This window comes from Onychomys torridus, chromosome 1 (assembly GCF_903995425.1).
Source record: "Onychomys torridus chromosome 1, mOncTor1.1, whole genome shotgun sequence".
Classification (NCBI taxonomy): domain Eukaryota; kingdom Metazoa; phylum Chordata; class Mammalia; order Rodentia; family Cricetidae; genus Onychomys; species Onychomys torridus.
This window is the reverse complement of record NC_050443.1, coordinates 55,973,959-55,993,273: the sequence shown is the minus strand read 5'-3', so window position 1 is coordinate 55,993,273 and position 19,315 is coordinate 55,973,959. Positions and strand designations below refer to the sequence as shown.

General features: G+C 39.1%; 1 protein-coding gene across 2 annotated transcripts in view; it reads right to left on the bottom strand.

The window, feature by feature from the left end:
* Akap13 (A-kinase anchoring protein 13) overlaps window positions 1–19,315 on the bottom strand; it is a 298,302-nt gene that overhangs the window by 84,683 nt on the left and 194,304 nt on the right. For both annotated transcript variants that reach the window (XM_036185301.1, XM_036185311.1), the window contains 2 exons: window positions 10,764–10,839; window positions 8,392–8,528 (listed from right to left, as the gene is read on the bottom strand). In XM_036185301.1, the coding sequence (XP_036041194.1) occupies window positions 8,392–8,528; window positions 10,764–10,839 (213 nt within the window). The remainder of the gene's footprint in view (window positions 1–8,391; window positions 8,529–10,763; window positions 10,840–19,315) is intronic.

The window sequence follows — 19,315 nt, the reverse complement described above, 5'->3', positions numbered from 1 at the left end:
CACGGCACACACACCCATACACACACACAGTAATTGAATAATAAAATGTAATAAAAAGGTGAAGACATGTGATTTTTAAGAGAAAACTCTTAAAGAGGTTAAAACTCACAAGAACTAATAAGTCCTTTCAGCACCGGAATGGAAAATAGCCCTGAACTTGGAGTCTTTTTAAAGCCTATACAACATTTTAACCCAAAGCACACTACCACCCGTGAAAGGCGCCTTTATATACCGTGGGCTTCAGCTTACCTTCACTCTGAAAAGTTCAATTCCCTAGTATGCTTTTTAAATGAAGTGTGAGATGAATGGAAAGAAAAGACATTGGGAGGTGAGAAAACTTGAGTCCCAGATCACTGAGCAGTGAGCAGCAAATCAAGGCACAAATCCAAGTTATTATCCTACTGTGTTATCTCAGTTGCCTTTTAAAAACCTATGAGAACAAGATCTTGACGTCAGAATCCAGGAGTCCCTTCACTGGTTCAAGAGGCAAAATACAACTACCCCATCGGGTAAATTCTAATGGGCAAGAGGTTATTATTTTACAATAAAATTATTGATGGAACATAATGCTGTACAGCCCATAAGGTAAAGCAAAAAGATCAGGAATTTCAGGATAGCCTGGGTTAAAACACTAAGAAGGGACATTGCAGGAAATAAAAGTTCTGAGTTAAAGCTTATTCTTTACAAGACAGCTGTTCCCAGTATGGAACGACTCCCAGTCAGAATAACAGGTACTTTTCCACTTGGTACCTTGTCTGAAAAGGACATTTATTAAAGAAATAAAATAGTCCTGTCCACAGCAGTTTTGTGTGTGTGTGTGTGTGAGTGTGTGCTCTTAAAAAAAATGTATCTATCTTTTGATACAATATTAAAACAAAATGAGAAAAAAAAATGTGACTTGTTCATACACATATCCTCATCTCTCTTTCTAAAACTATTTTCATTTTATGTATACGAGTATCTTGCCTAAATGTATGTCTGTGTACCATATGTATGCCTGGTGCCCTTGGGAGACAGAACAGGGCATCAGATCCCCTGGGACTAGAGCTAAAGATGGTTGTGAGCTGCCATATGGGTGTTAGGAATCAAACCTAGGTCCTCTGGAAGATCAGTCAATGGTCCTAAGGGCTGAGCCATCTCTCTAGCTCCCACACATATTTTTAAAAAGGCAAACATCTGACAAGACTATATTCTCAACACACTCTGTGATGTTTACTTATTCTACCTCAGCTCTCACTGAGACATGACAAGGAGTATTCACAGTAACTACCTGAAGTCTTCAGTCTTGCATTCGTGGTAAGAGTAAATCCTATTCTTACACTAGAATATCTTTACTGAATTACTCCATTCTAATGAGTCTGTGGTCATTACTTAAAGGAAAAACAGAACACCACCCATAAATTGACACTAAGTTCAATTTTTATATACTAAGGCTAATAATAGTTTAATTTTAGAGTTAATCTAAGGAAAGCTTTAAAATACTTTTCCCCAAGACTTTTATGTCTTCAAAAGCACTTCCCAATTTTACCAAGCCCTTATATTATTCCTGTCCTACAGAAAATTTTGAGTGGGATGGTGAGATGGCTCAGCAAGAAAAGGCACATTTGGCCAGTAGTGATGACCTGAGTTAGAAGGACAGAACTGGCTCCCTACATTTTCCTCTCACCTCTACACAAGCACCATGGCATGGACACGCACAACCACACTCAAAATAAATAGTAACTAAATGTAAAAATAAAATAAAATAAAAGGAATAAGGAAATTTGTGAGTGCCCTAACCAGAAGTCAGATTCATATATAGTTATGCATTTTCTTTTCTTTCTTTCTTTCTTTCTTTCTTTCTTTCTTTCTTTCTTTCTTTCTTTCTTTCTTTTTTTCTTTTTTCTTTTTTTTTTTGGAGACAGGGTTTCTCTGTAGCGTTGGAGGCTGTCCTGGAACTCGCTTTGTAGACCAGGCTGGCCTCGAACTCACAGAGATCCACCTGCCTCTGTCTCCCGAGTGCTGGGATTACAGGCGTACACCACCACCGCCTGGCAGTTATGTATTTTCTAAGGTAGTCATATTTACCCTAACAGATGCATGACATTTAGCCATGCTGTTCTATCTAACAAGAATGCTGCCTCCTCTTTCTCTTAAGACAGGATCTCCCTGTGTGGCCCAAGGCTTGTTTTGAATTCCAAATCCTCTGACCTAAGCCTCCTGGATGCTGGCATTGAGGACATGTTCTCTCAGTATTCCAGACATACATTCATGGTCTTTGGATCTACATTGTTACTTGAAGGCTTATGGAAAGGCACTGTCTAAATCATATATGATACAGAATACAAGAAATACAAAGTTTTTAGAACTCTGAATTCTTTTCAAAATAAAATTCTAGTTCCTAGACCTAAGATATAAATCTTAGAGATACATAAAATAAGATGTAAAAACTATCCCTTTCACTACTTTATACCTCATCCCCACTGTATTTCTATTTGTACATTAGAAGGGAGAAAGTTACCATTTTTAACCTCTAACAAGATGTTCCAAGCCTAAAATCTGAAGTCTTCTTTAAAAGCTCTTTAGTATGTCAGTTTTTCTTTAAAGAGATCATGGGTCCTAAAATCCTTGCCTAAGGCAGCAGTTCTCAACCTGTGTGTCGCAACCCCTTTGGGTTCACAGGGGCCACATATCAGATATTTACGTCATAATTCCTAACAGTAGCAAAATTATAGTAATGAAGTAGCAACAAAATCATTTTAAGGTGGAGGGTCACAACATGAGGCACTGTATTAAAGAGTCACAGCAAAGGTTGAGAGCCACTGGCCTAGAGGAATGGGGTACCATGCATCAATTCGTGATACTTGACTTACAAAACTATTTTGGGTCTTAACATAGTTCAAGCCCTTCCCTCCCCTCTGCATCAAATGTTAAGAATAAAGAGAGAAAAGAACAGAAGGGACTGCGGAAGTACATTAAAGAGGCGGGAGTAGGGGGCATAGAGCATGTTAGAAAGAGGATGTTGGAGGAACTGAGACTACGTCTATACCTAGGCTGACAAATAAATCACTTCTTCCAGGAGTTTTTGCTCATGTTTTTCTCCTGAATGCAGGATTGGAAAACACACACACACACACACACACACACACACACACACACACACACACACACACCCTCTACCACCATCTTTTTCCTTAGACTTTGTATAATACTGAAAATCTGCAAAAACAATCAGGGTAGCTAAAGTCCCTACCAGTACTCTAATGAGTGTGTGGGTCACAAAACGGTCCAAAGACCCTGTTTTGCTTAAATTAATGGAAATTTAAATCCTAAATAAATGGACACTATCATATAAAATCTTTGAAACTATTACTACTATTAAACAATTATGATATAAATTTGAACCATAATAGGTACTTATCTCATGTGAGGTTTTATTTTTCATTTTAAAATTTTTATAAGTTCTTTGATAGTTTTGTACAGCATGTTTTTCATATGAGGCTTTAAGTGATATAGATACATTATCCTTTTTAATCCTTCCTATTATTTGATTTAGCAAATATCCTTATTTCCATTCTAGAGGTAAGAAAACAGGTTAACTCAAGACTCTAATTTTGCTAGTCAGCTCAAAGGGCCAGGGGCATCCACTCCACTTTTTAAGCTTTTTATACAGTTCTAAAAATATCTAGAATTGAATCCTTCTGAATAAACCAGAAAGCTGTTGTTAAAGTGACAAACAGAATACTGAGATACATCTTAATCCTGAAAATAAAAACCAAAAAGTATAAATCTTTACAGCAAAACATTGACACAGGCACAGAAAGCAAATGAGCAAACACACAACGCAGTCAGCTGAACAAGGGTCTGTTCAATTATCCCTCTTCAGATTAGCCATTTGAGCTAACCAAGACACTTTCACATAAGTGAATAGGCAAGTGATATAAGAGGAAATATTTGCAAATCATGAATCTAACAAAGGAGCAGTATCCAGGATATATATCATCCATTCCTCTCTAACAACAAATAATGCAATTATTTGAATGGGCAAAGATATGAACAGACACTCTCTACAGGAAGACACATGAGTTGCCAATGGACATGTGAAAATCTGTTTAACATCACCAGTTGTCAGGAAATACAAATCAAAACCATAATGAGATAACACTGCATGGATACCAGAAACATTAAAATTAAAACAACTGTATTTGTTACTAAGGGTGTAGAGTAACTGGGATTCTCAACACAAGTGAGAACACTAGAGATGGCCAGTTTCTTACATGACTAATAATTCTACTCCCAGGGTTGTACAGGAGAATACTAATTCCTCAGATCCCATTTATATGACTTTCTGAATCACAGAAAAAACATCTTTTGTGTTTCTTCTGGAGGGTTGAATGGTCACTGAAAAGGGTGTCATGTGAGGAGACTTCCCATAGTTATGCTTACAGCCTATACACTATGCAGCTTCCGGTTACAAAGGTGGAGGATGTATTCACCAAAAGTAACTGAATTCTCAGGATTTATATATAAATTATATATCTAAAACACACACACCCCCAATCTCTCAACTATAGAAAAACACTGCTTCTAAGAATTTATACCTGATGTGTATGGACACACTTGTAATTTGTTTTGAACTGTATCATCAAATTTAGGCAGACTAGTGGTAAAGAGAAACACAGCTACATACTAAGTAAACAATAAAAAAATGACGGAAGCTGGAAAGTAAGTATATGGGTGCTCTCTGCAATATTACACAGTTCTACTCTTTTTCTGTGTTTTTATAATACAGTATTTTTGGGGGGGATGCCTTTCTCTTAGAAAGTTATAAATTCTAAGTATGTATCACACATTTTATAGATTGATACTACACCCGAAGTAATCATGTTTGATACTGCCAAACAAATAGCCCTTCATTTATTCAACAAGTATTTATTATTATTTATTTTATACATAAGACACACAACTATACTACTATCTAGAGAACCACAGCTCACATTTTGAACACTCATCACATGCACCAAATCACATAATCTTTTTATGTAGAGCATTCTATCTAAGAATCTTAAGTCCTGGATGAGAGTAATGTACACCAACTATATTTTCTCAGCTTGTGCCAAAAAGAATCCCAGGATTTCATCTCATTTTAAAAACAAAGTATAAGTTTTATGCTGCTCATCTAAAATCAGGAACCAGCAAATATTTGTAAGAATAAACATGAAGCTCTCAACGCTCACCACAGAGTCACAGTTCCCAGGAGGTACACGTTGTTAAAGAGACTTCCTGAGGGCCAGAGATAAATAAATGGCTGCAGGAAGTGACCTAATGCACCACTCAGTTCACAGAAAAGCATGTTGCAATGGCTTGTCTAAAGACTCCCTCCAACCCCCAAGACTGAAAGAGTGGAGGGAAGGGCCCGGGGAAGACTCTGTAAGACTATGACATCGTGCAGCATGTACTGAAACTAAAGCAAGAGAGGGGTGACTTTAGGAGAGCAAGTGGTCTATCTACCAACACAGTCTCGACTGAAAAGCACTGGTTTTTAGAGCCACACTGAAGAGACTGAAAGCACAGTAACAGAACAGGAAGAGGCCTCAATTCTGTTACTCAGTCGTTCAGCTATTTCAGGCAGGCCTCTTTAGCAATTGTCACAGGGTTTCTATTGCTGTGACAGAACATCATGACCAAAAGCAACTTGGAGAGGAAAGGGTTTATCTCACGCTATAGTTCCACAACAGAGGGAAGTCAGGGCAGGAACTCACACAGGGCAGGATCCTGGAGGCAGGAGCTGATGCAGAGGCCACAGAGGGGTGCTGCTTGCTAGCTTTGCTCCTCATGGCTTGCTCAGCCTGCTTTCTTATAGAACCCAGGACCACCAGCCCAGGGGTGGCACCACTGACAGTGACCTAGGCCCTCCCTCATCAATCAACAATCAAGAAAATGCAGCATAAGCTTGGCCATAGTCCAACCTGGTAGGATACATTTTCCCAGCTGAGGTTCTCTCTCTTCTCAAATGACTCTAGCCTGGGTCAAGTTGACATAAAACTAGCTAGTACATACCAAACAAAAACTATTCCTTGTATGGTATAAGGGACAAAGCTACCTACCTGGTTGCTGGACATATGAAATTTTATATACATAGATGTATGTATGCATGTATGTATATAAAATTCAGGGCAGTACCAATAATTAGAACATAATTAACTAGCTCTTAATTTTATCAAAGCTAGGAAAATTAGTTATTCTGAGGACTCTTGGTCATTCACAGCTTTGGAAGAAGAAATGGGAGCAAACATCCCCTCCCCCACCCTCACCCGGCACCAGGCCATCTGGACATGCATGCATGCATGAGGGTGAAAGTTCATCCACCCTGCCTGGCTTTGCTCCAGGTACTCCAGTTTACAATGAAGGTGGAAGTTTGTCTGAGGTATATGTTTCAGCTTTAAAAAAAATATTGTCTACTCTCCCTGGAAAAATGTGCAGCATCTAGCAAAGGTTCTTTATATGAATATTTCATGCGTGATTTTAATAGCTTGAGTATTGACTGTAAAGTAGAGAAAATTCTCATTTCTTTTTTTTTTTTTTTTAAAGGTAAGCATATCATGTAATTTAGTGATCAGAAATAATTATCTCTCCGAGGAGAGGGTAACACCAGGGACAAACTGTCCACATGTTCTGTATCTAAGAGGTAGGCAAACAAATATTTCCTGAAGGAAGATTATTAAACTTAAAAAACAAAACTTAAGCTGGAGAGGTGGCTCAGTAGTTAAGAGCATTTGTGCTCTTCCAAAGAACCTGAGTTCAGTTTCCAGAATTTATGTTGGCAGTATATACAATTTCTAACTCCAGTTCCAGTGGATCCAATGCCTGCTTCTAGCCTCCATAAGCCACATCCCCAACACATTGACATATAAAAATAAATCTTAAAAAAACACAAAAACACAAAAAAAAACCTTTTTACTATTAGGATACACATGTACACATAACTGTTTGACAATTTTGTAAGTATTCCATACTCAGTTCTAGTCATTAGGAGCCAATTTTAAAGCTCCAGTTTTTATCCTTAGTTCTACAGGAACACTGAAGCACATATCCCTCCTCCCAAACTGTAACCTAAAAATGCACTTGTTAAGAGCTTAGAAAGAAAAGGAAGGGAGCTAGGTAGGAAGGCAGGCAGGCAAAACAAAAACTGGTTTTCCTCTTCCTATGTGACTTCAAAGGCAAATCCTCCCCTAAACCCCCACAAGACTAGGCCAAATTACTCTATCAAGTTCACAATCCTCCTGCGGTAACCTGGCCAGCAAGTGGCAAGACAGAAATCCCAAAGTCGTACCATAAATCTTTCCAAGAGCCTTCAGAAGACAATCAAAGGAACAGGGGAGAAAGGGTTCGGAAGGACAAGTGGAATATGAGGACTGATGGACAAAAATGAAAAGAGCAGAATTTTAGACTTTTATGACATTGTTCCTATACTGTTAAGAGTTAAAACATGAACATCACACTGTCTCGAATGGTTTAATCACACATGAATAAACTGCTCTGGGAACTTCTTCAGAGTTACAAAACCAGCAGGAGGATTCTTCTTCACAGCTGCTCCAATGTTTCTGCCCCTTCAGTCATTACTGTTAGGAAAACCGCTTGTGGCATGTAACTGAGCACTGCATCCCCTGCCCTCTCTGCTGTGGGGAAGGCCTCTTAGAGGACAGAACAGAATTTGCTGCACACAGAAACAACCCCAAGCTTCTAACCTCTATCTTCCTAGCTCCACACTAAAGAAAAAACCTTAACTTCTCTACAATAGATCTAGAAAGTTCCAATTAAGCAGTCTGGAGGAAAGGTGATGTCACCAGACTTAGCAGTGAGTTTCAGGCATCCACACATTAATCAGAATGACTCTATGGTTAGTTTATATATATGACATCATACAGTCTGAGTCGCAGTCCCTTCCTAACCACTGAAGGGTGTTCACTGTCATCTGACTTGGTTCATTCTAAAGGAACTCCCATGCCTTTTGACTTCAGTGCAAGCTTCAAGCCACTCATTTAACCAGCCATGATTTTTTCAGAAGGTAAATCTAATAAATCTGGCCAATGCCTGTTTCTAAGCCCTGGCAATATGGACTTTCCTTCTTTAAATAGAATACTTATGCTCCTTTGTGAGTGCTCCAGCTTGGCAGCTTAGAAAGAGAAGGAAGGGAGGGAGGGAAGAAGGAAAGCAGGCAAAACAAAGTGTCCCCACAGCCACTCCACAATACATGGCCTCACTGGATCACAATTCATTAGTTAGAGGCACACATTAAAGTCATGGGACGACAATGAGCATAAGGGGAAATCACAATAAAAACGGGTTCAGTAAGGCCAAATGAGGTTGGGAGAACTGCGGGTCAAAATGGACAGAAGCGCCCTCTAATACCTTGGAGAAGACGATGCTGTCCATTTCGTCACTGGGTGAGTGGAAGAGGTCGGACTCACTCCCTGAGGCTCTCTGAAGCACGCCTTCTTTTGAGGCACACTCAGTGCCCAGTCCAACATCTAAGAAGCTTTCACATTCTGAAAAAGAACAATTATTTAACCAATACTTGTTTGTTTGTTTTAAAATTCACTTCCTGCTTCATACCAACACATAGTCATGTTTTTTTTTTTCAATTGTTCATCCACCTTTTACTTTCTCACCCTTTCTTCCATTTTAGATATTTACAAAGTTAGAAAGGTCATAGTCTGGGAGCTTTCAGGTATATTAACTGACAGAGTTACTTTTTCTTTTAGGCATTTGGCTAGGTTCTGGGAAGACATTGAATATGTTCTTGCAGAATGGGCTATTCACAAGCTTGTGGTACATATGAACACAGTAAAAGACAATTTCATTGCAGAATTATATAAAGAATACTATAATAAGGAGGCAGGACCTATGAGTTAATCTTAAATCATTAAGTCACAATTATGAGCTCAGTGAATAATTTCACAATGTTAGTTCAATGGAAATAGTATGGTTTCTTCAAAAGACCGTAATTATGGGTATTTTAGCACCCCCATTCTATACACAATAACTTAGTACGGTTGGTGGGTTTGTGATATTTTTATTCCTGCCTTTTTTGCCACTAGGAATACACCAAAAAACTCCATATTGTGACTGGGGGAAAACGGGGGTGCTGGCTAAGGAAAGCAACGGCTGGAGCTGCTAGATGGAGAGCTACAGTCTGAAGACTATGTCTAAATGCCAGCCTAGAAAAGGAGCCCACACAATATATGTTCATAAACATCCACAGATTCACCTCTGGCAGGAGTACTTTACCCAAAGAATAAAGCCAAGCTAGCCTAAGGCTACAAGCCAAGTTTGGGATAAGAAGAGGTTCATGTGTGAGATTAAATTGGCTGTTTGGAGGAAAGAAGAATATGGAGGGGGAAAAGAGGAACAATCATAATCCATTACAGCTCCACCATGACCTTCACTGGGGTAGGGATCCCTAAAGGAAAACTTAATGTACACTCCATGTCATGTATGGTGGGATGTTTTCAAAAGAAATAAAATCCTTATTTTCTCCCGACACTCCCTTCCTAATGAATGAAGTGAAATATATTAAAGCATGAAGTGGAAATAAAAGCAAAGAACACTTATTTTAGGAGGTTTAGATGGCTCTGGCTTAAAAGAAAAATCCAGGCAATTTAACCCTGTGGGTCTTCACTTCTATACCAGTGAAATGGGATGACAAGTACATCCCTAAGAGTCACACTGACAGATAACAGCAAATTAGAAATGTAGTAACTAGACATCAGGCATGGATGGCGCACACTGCAGGTGTGTGATATGCCTAAATCACGTTCTGGCTTCATTAGTTCTTAATGTATGAATTAATTCTTACATCTGCTTATTCTTGGAGTTACACTGTAAAGGGGTGTTTTTAACAATTCATGATTATAACCTGACAAAGACTGCAACTCAAATCAAGTTCCTTAAAGAAACAGATTGAGCCATGAAGTCTAGAGGTCCTTCTGTGTTACGAATATTCAAATTCCAAGACTTTACTCAACAATTACAGGGCAGAAGTTTCATTCTTGGGTAGCTGGTTACACCTTTGGAAAAGTCACTGATAGCTAAAGGAACCAAAACACAGGTGTGGGCATACTTTTATTTCCAACACCTTTGAATTTGTAAGCTCTGCATATAACCATACATAATATTCTGAAATAGGCACTCTCAAGAGGTGTGAAAAATACAGAAGAAAACACTTTCCATATTAGTTTTTTGTTTTTGTTTTTGTTTTTGTTTTTTTTTTTTTTTTTGAGACAGGGTTTCTCTGTGTAGCTTTGTGCCTTTCCTGGAACTGTCTTGGTAACCCAGGCTGGCCTCGAACTCAGAGATCCATCCGCCTGGCTCTGCCTCCCGAGTGCTGGGATTAAAGGTGTGCACCACCACCGCCCGGTTCCTTATTAGTTTTCAATACTTCCTTTGTAATATGGTCAGAGTTGAGAAATGATAAAAAATATCCCAGGACATAAAAGACTAGGGCAATCTTTTCTCAACTTAAACAGCACTGCAAGACATCCACAGCTAAATTGTCCCTATTAAAGCCAGCAAATGAGAAGGATTCAATAATTTCTAAAGCAGATTAGTAAAAACTAGAACAGTAAACAGAGGCTTTGTTGGTAAAGCAGACTGGAGAACTCAAAAATGCAAAGTGCTACTATATATATATCTTTCTTCTGGTCTGCTGTGTACTGCACTCCGGAATGGCAGATTACAACATCATATTATTTCTTCCAGAGCAGGACTGTGACCAGGCCTACCTGAGCTCTGTTTGGAAGCCAGAAGAGAGGCTGCTTCAGGGCATGGCTCTATGGTACACCAGCTTTCTCGGTTGATCTGGAAGAGAAAAACAATTTGTTTTAGACAATAAGGTAACTTTATAGCTTTGGAAAGTCTGTGTATTGTTCACATCCTCTGACAGTATTTTATTGCAAGGTAGGTAAAATTAGGCCAAAAGAGAAAACAAACTCTGCTGTAATATAAACAAGGCGATCTACTTTGCGCTAAAAGCTCTGACTAAAAGTTCTGTCAGTAATAGTGGCATACAAAAGCAATGGGAAAAGATTCACAAAGGGCTAGCCACAGTACAGACCAAGGGTGAAATTAAACAAAACAAAACCAAGAAAGAATACTAAAATCATATATTGGGTGTTATAACTTGAAATTTTGAAGAGCATACAAAATTTGAGAATTTTAAAAATACAAAATAATCCCTATTTAAGAATACATCAGGTACTATGTTAAGAATTCATTACCTGACTGGATTACAGAGTGAGTTCAGGATAGCCAGGGCTGTAGAGAGAAACCCTGTCTCAAACAATGAAAAAAAATCCTGAACTCATTTTCTCATCAAATGATCCTAATAGCTACAGGAAGTTTGTATCACTTCTGTTAAACCAAAGGTGGGAGGCTCAGAAGGGTAACACAGAGGAACAGCATCCGGAGTAAGTGTGCAAGACTTGGAAATGCAAATGTACTCCATCCCTAAGACACACTGCTTAACTACTTTATTATGAGAACTTCCTAATGTCACTGATGTTTAAGTAATACATTTTTAAATTAACAGTAAACATTTAACATTCTGTTCTCAGTAACTGACAGAACAAGGAGATGGCTACAAGGATCTAGACAACGTCAGAAACTTCTAAGAGTCTGACGCAGTCAACACACAGAATGTGCAGCAGGGACATTCCTAAGTGCCCTTGCAATGTTCATATGGCGACACACAAAACAACACATAATAAAATGAAACTTCTGGGCTCTAATACATAAGATATGCTGCATATTTAACAGTTTTAAAAACCACAAAAACTTTGCTTTTTGTTAAACACAACACTATTAAGGCTGAAACCCAAATCAAAAGCCTGGAACCCCACACAAATCTTAAAAAAACAGAAAAAAAAAAAAGTTTTTTCAAAGAAAACACTATTAAGTAACCTAGAGTTCATATAAGAAATATTAAAAAAAATATGTTGAACTGAATACAAATTAAAGTTTCCATATAAAAATTTGCAGAATATTACTAATGCATTGCTCAGAACAAAAATTGAATACTTTAAAATGCCTTCACTAGAGAAGTTCTAGGAGAAAGGTAAATAAACACCAACCCAGCCACAAACCCTTAGATCAATAATGATTTCTTGCCTGTAAGACATGCTAATGTAATGGTGGCATAAAGTTTGTGAGAGTAACCAGCCAACATCTGATTTGACTGAAGGCCACTCCATGAAATGGAACCTATACCTGATACTGCTTAGGTGACCAAGAAGTTGAGACTAGATAGCCCAGACACCCAGAGTAAAACCAAATACTATTGGTCTGAAAAAAAAAAAATGGCTCCTAATGAAATTCTGCTCTGCTCATAGATTGGTGACTTATTCAGCCATCATCAGAGAGACTTCCTCCTGCAGCAAATGGGAACAAATACGGCATGGTAGTTGGAATGTAACTGGCTCATAGGGAGTGGCACTATTGGAAGGTGTAGCCTCTTTAAAGGAAGTGTGTCACTGTGGGGCAGGCTTTGAGGTCTCTTTTGCTTAAGCTTCCCACGGTGTCACAGTTCACTTCCTGTTGCCTTCTGGTCAAGATGTAGCCAGCACCATGTCTGCCTGCACACTGTCATGCTCCCCACCAGAACTGTAAGTCACCACCCAACTAAATGTTTTCTTTCATAAGAGTTTTCTGTGGTCATGGTGTCTCTTCACAGCAATAGAAACCCTAACTAAGACTTAAGAGAGCCATAGCCAGATATTGTGCATAGAGATCTTAGAACACTCAGTCCTAAATGGGATGCCGCCATCAAATCCCTCCCCTAAGGGCTCTGGGAACTCTGCAGAAGAGGAGGAAAGCATGTACAAGTTAGAGGGGATGGAGGACACCAAGGAATCAAGGCCTTCAAGATACAACAGGTCTGGCACACAAATGAACTCACAGAGACTGAAGCAGCATGCACAAGGCCTGCACAGGTCTGTTCCAGATGGGGTTCGAGAGCTAAATGGCGAAGTGGACACATGCCCCGATCCCAGAAGCAATCTCCAATTGATAACCACTTGCAAATGAAAATTTAGTTCCTTCCAAGGAAGTCTCACTGCAGAAATAAACTATTCTTAAGAGAAGGCTGCATGCCCAGCAGGAGATGACCAACAGAAAAAGGAACACAATGGCATCTTTGGAGGTTCCTTGTCTCATAATGATGTGTGATGGGTTTTCCCATAGGCAAGTGATCTACTATTGAACTATATCCCTAGCCCACTGAATATTTTACATATAAATTAGACCCTCAATGACAGTATAAAGTATAAAATGGTTTTTACAAGCACTTTAATTTTCTAATCTCACTGAAATTCAACTGAAAATTTATTTATTTATTTTTGGTTTGTTGAGACAAGGTTTCTCTGTGTTACTTTGTGCCTTTCCTGGAACTCACTTGGTAGCCCAGGCTGGCCTCAAACTCACAAGATCCACCTGCCTCTGCCTCCCAAGTGCTGGGATTAAAGGCATGCACCACCACTGCCCAGCTCAACTGAAAATTTAAATGATATGAACAAATTATAATACAGATGAATAATTAGAATGCCAAAAGACACAGGCCATAATTTTATTTAGTGGTCTCTAGAATATAGTATATACTGATTATATTTGTGATCACTAGTGAGAAAATACTAAACCACTGTGATGATAAAAATAATTACATTTAATGAATACCAAGTTGGATGAGGACTTTACTAAAAGACATCTTTTCTTCCTATTTTTGACAACAGGAGAAATAAATTACTTGTAAGCAACTGCAAGTTTAGACACCTATGAAATGAAAACCATTTGCCCATTTCTGCTCATTAGCACAGAAAAGAAAGGTAGAGAACGATGTAGTAGAAGTGGAACAATACTTCAGTAGCTTCCCTAGCGTTGTATAGAATATCCTCCCCAGGAAGGTAATCTGGCTGTGCAACCAGCAGTGAAGTCAGTGACTTCACAAAACATTATCCGTATCTTTCAAAGAACCCAAGAGGCATGTGAAAAAATTTATTCTCATTCTCATTCTCATTCTCTCCCTCTCTCTCCCTCTCTCTCTCTCTCTCTCTCTCTCTCTCTCTCTCTCTCTCTCTCTCTCTGTGTGTGTATGTGTGTGTGTGTGTGTGTGTGTATACACATGTAAATGCAGGTGCCTGAAGAGGCCAGGGGTGTTGCATCCCCCGCAGCTCGCATTTGGGAGACTTGACATTGGTGCTGGGAACCAAACTCTGCAAAAGTACGATGTGCTCTTAGCTGCTGAGCCATTTCTCCGGCCCCAGAAGATTTTCTTTAAAAACAAAACAACAACAACAAAAACCAAACAGATTAAGCCAAACTAAGAAACAAAACCCAAGAAGTGGCTCAGAGAATTTTCTGATTTTTAACCTGCATCTCATTTTTACTGTGTCTCTTCAGCCAGCATTTTAGAAAAGCTAACACTGTGTGACTTAGAATTTAACCCTTTTCAATATCATCCTGTTGCTCCATGGCCAATGTGTAAAAGAAACATTCTTCCTTGAATATACATTTACTACGCTCTAAATTTCTCTCATTGTAGGTCCTGGTATGTTACATTTAGTGAGCACCCTATTTTGCAAAGAATATATGAAGATGAAAACAAAATTAAAATAAAATCATTGTTTAAAAGAGAATACATTATGTGATGACACACTAGTGTTAAGAAACATTCTTCCAGAAGCCTCAGGCATGTCTGCAGGTCTGGTGACTGAACCTTTCTTCTAGACTCTTTCCAAAGCCGAGTGTGTGTCAAACAGACATGTTAACTTACTCAAAGAAGCTAAAATCTCAGAACCACCACATTTTTAAACAACCAGTATATATTATTAATTTTTAAAAATATATGTATACCTGAAATATGGTCAATATGACCATATCTTTGTGGCAAAAAGAAATTCTAATTTGAATGAACTTTTAAGTGAGCTATTATGCTGGAATGATCATAAACTAACATTCTTTTCAACGTTTCTATAGTTTCTCAACTTTATTTTATGGTTATAGTCTAGTTTTACTTAGTAATTATTTTATAACCATGGTAGTTGACAGAAAGAGACTTAAGTCACTATAACGAATTTACTTTACAAAGATAGTAGAGAAGTTCCCGTTTTCCAACATCTGATATTACTACAGTGTCCGTGCTGTGGGATGTTCTGTATGTCAAATGTGTTGCTCTAATTGGTTAAAATAAATAAAGTGCTGATTGGCCAGTAGCCAGGCAGAAAGCATAGGGTAGGCGGGACAAGGAAGAGGAGAAGGCAGGGAAGTGAAGGCTGAGGGGAGACGCTGCCAGCCACCGCCATGAGAGAAAAGACATAAGGTACTGGTAAGCCACGAGCCACGTGGCAAAGTATAGATTAATAGAAATGGGCTAAATATAAGAGTAAGAGCTAGACAATGGTAGGCCTGAGCTAATGGCCAAGCAGTTTAAATAATATGAATGTCTGTGTGTTTACTTTATAAGTAGGCTGTTGGACTAATAGGACTTGACGGGGGCTGGAGAGAAGCTCTCCAACTACATGTCCGTGTTAAGAAACCAACGGTGGTACAGTGTGGTTAGTTAAAACCCTGAATAAAAGTTTTATGCCTACCGACTAGCATTCAGGCTCTTAGAAGGTACTCTGCAAGCTACCAGAGGATAAAGGTAGTCATTGGTATCACCCAGCCGCAACCCTGAGGTTTACAACAGTTAGCTGAACGTTTGACAGGATTTAAAGTCTGAGATGGAACCTATACCTGACAGTTCTAAAGGGCCAAGAACACAGGACTAGGTAAGTCATGGGCTTAGGGGAAAGGAACATAGCAATAAAATATCTGGTGACCTGCTGCTGCACCCACAGATCAGTGCTTCACTCAGCCCTCATTAGAGAACCTTCTTCCTGCAGTAGATGGGAATTAACACAGAGACCCGCAATGGCACGAAGCGCATGAGACTGAGGGATTTGGGGCAGTTAGCCCTAAACAGGATGCTTTCATTCAATCCCTACTTCAAGGCTCAGGGATGCATCAGGGGGAAGAGGTGGAAAGACTCCAAGAGACAGAGGTGGTGGGTGACTCCAAGGGAAGTGCTTTCCAGCCACATACGGACTTATGGAGACTGGTAGCATGCACAAGATCTGCACAGATTCAAGCCAGCTGGGTCCCAGCACTGAGAGGGGCACGTGGACACAGAAGCTATTTGCAAATGATAACTGCTGGCAAAGGGAAAATTAATTTTCTTCAATGAAGTGTCACTGGGTATATAAAATGGGGCAGACCCCATGCCCAGTAGCTGGCCAACACAAAATGAACTCTGTGTGTGTGTGTGTGGGGGGGCTTTTTGTTTTAGCTTAAAAAAATTACCACTTTTTTTTGAGAGAGAGGGGGAAGGAGAGAGAGAGAGAGGGAGAGGGAGGGAGGGAGAGAGAGAGAGAGGGAGGGAGGGAGGGAGGGAGGGAGGTAGAGAGAGATAAAGTTGGGTGGGTAGGGAGGTGGCAAAGATCTGGGAGGAGTTGGGGAAGGGAAAAAAAAACATGATCAAAATATTATTGCATGAAAAATAAATTTTAAAGAAAAGAAAAAAAGTTATCTGGATTCACTTATTTTTCCACTCATGCTCTTTTTCTCTTCCAAAGACAATCCAGGATGCCTACTGTATTTATTTTGCATGTGTTTGTGTGTGTGTACACATGTATGCAACTGTAAAAATTTGCATTTTAACATCTTTATTCAAATTCTCATCCCACAAAAATCTAGTCATTTAGACCATATAATTCCATGTTTTAGACTAGTCACAGAGCTATATAATCATCATCATCATCTAATTTCAGAGTACCATCATGTCGATAAAAAGAAATCCAACATCCAGATCTTTTCTCTTGGTCCTGGACAAGCACTATGCTATCTCCTACCAACTTTAAACAGTTCTTATAAATGTAGCCACATACTCTTGCTCTTCTGTGATGTTTCCTTCACTCAGCAAAATATTTCCAAGATTCATCCATGTTGTAGTATCAGTGTTTTATTAGTGCCAAAAATATTCCATTGTATGGAAATATCTCCATTTTACTTATCTAGTCATCAAGTAATGAACATTTGGGTTGTCTTGACTTTCCAGCTGCTATGAATAATAATACTACAAACATTTTTCACAAATGATTTATATAAGCTATTTTAGGGACACATGTTTTTATTTCTCTTGAGGATATACCTGGAAGTGGACTGCTGAATTGTGCACCTGATTAAAACCTTTTAGGAAATGTGGCTTGTTTTCCAAAGTGCCTATACCATTTGACAATTTTGCCACATTTTTGCCAACATTTTTATTCTTATCTGTGAATTTTCTTGTCATCATAACAGATGTGGCCTTGCTTCTCTCCTGAAGCATGTTTTTATTCTTTAATAGAAAATATTTTTTATTTTGTTACTTTCTTGAAAAAGGAGGTACTACAGGATACTCATCATGGGTAGCTTCATTCTTTCTTCCTTTCCTCTTTCTTCCTTTCCTTTCTAAAAACATACAACACATGTTAAACACCTTCTATGATCGCTCACTGTACCAAATCTTAAAACTGTAGTTAAAGCCTTGTCCTTAGAGAACTGAGAGTTTATGTGAGAAGCTTGTCAGTGTGGTCAGTAAGCTTGCCTCAGCATCTTTTTCTGTAACCACCATGTGTTGATCAAGACAATGTGTGTTACTGTGCACAAAATTTCTACCCCTACATACATCTTTTCTGGTCAAGCTACAAATGTTATATTTAAGACAGACAGACAGACAGACACACACACACACACACACACAGACAGACACACACACACACACACACTATAGCAGATGGGCCAACTCAGAGTTTATACACACTAACCTAGAAGCTACAGAACTGTGGGATACTAGTTTTTCTGAAGTTAAGGAAGCAATAAGCTAAAAGGAAAGCCATATCCACACTGTCTACTGTTAGAGAGAAGTAAAAATTAACTCTCCAAAAGCTGCTACTTGGCTGGAGAGAAGGCTCAATGGTTATGAACACTGGCTGCTCTTCCAGAGCATCTGGGTTCTATTCCCTGCACTCACAAGGTAGTTCACAACAGTCTGTAACTTGAGCCACATGTGAAAACAACAACAACAACAAACAATGAGCAAAACAGTTAAGACACATCACAGCATTCACACAGACTGAGGCAGCAGCATCGGGTCTGCACCAGATGGGTCCTAGAAGTGAAGGAAGTGGACACACTCCCTCATCCCTAATCCAACTGACAACCACTTGCAAATGAAAATTTAGTTTTCGCCAAAGAAGTCTCACTGAAGAACAAACTACTTTTTTTCCCCCTTCTTCTTTTTGGTTTTTTGAGGCAGGGTTTCTCTGTGTAACAGCCCAGGCTATCCTGGAAATTGCTTTGTAGATCAGGCTGGTCTTGAACTCACAGGCCTCTGCCTCCCAAGTGTTGGGATTAAAGGCATGTGCTACCACACTGGCTCAAACAAACCACTCTTAAGGGTAGGCTGCATGCCCAGCAGTGGATGCCAACGGAAAACAAACTCAATGGCATCTTAGGATGTGCCTTGTTCATAGTGTCCTGTCAGGGTCTTTTATTTGTTCCTTTCTAAATCTTATTCTTTTTTATTGTAATTTTATTTACATTTTTTCTTCTTTTTACCCAGAGGTTCTTTGCTTACACATTATCGTGTCCAGTCTAGCATTTTTTATGGGATTCCTGAATGTGCAAATGAGTGGATCTCTGTATCTGTATCTATTTCTTGTGCCCTTTCTTGGACTCTTTCCCCCATTTGTTTTGTTCTATTCGGATGAGTTAGGTTTTGTTTTATCTTACTATATTTTATTTACTATTATCCCTTAGAAGCCTGTCTGTGTTCTAATGAGAGACAGAAAGGGGTGGATACAGATGGAAGGGGAGGTGGGGAGGAGCTGGAGGAGTAGAGGGAGGGAAACCAGAATCAGGATGTATTATGCGAGGAAAAAAAGGTATTTTCAATAAAAGGGGGGAAAAGACACTTCATAGCCCTTTGAGTGACAAGACTGTCAGGAATCTAAGGGAAGCTACGGAATCCTTGAATCACAGGTCTAGAGCTTATGTGTATAATCCAGATTAGAAAATTTTACTTCAGATAGTTAGTAGAAGCAAAAAGGCCCAGTGATTTTTCACAAGTAGTTTCACCAAGCAAATAACAGGAGACAGGGCTAAAATGAAAGTATGCTTTATTCTCTAGGGTGGTAGACAAGGGTGACAAGTTCAGTACTGTGCTGAGAAAATCACTACAGAAATACAGAAACAAAAGAGGAAACTG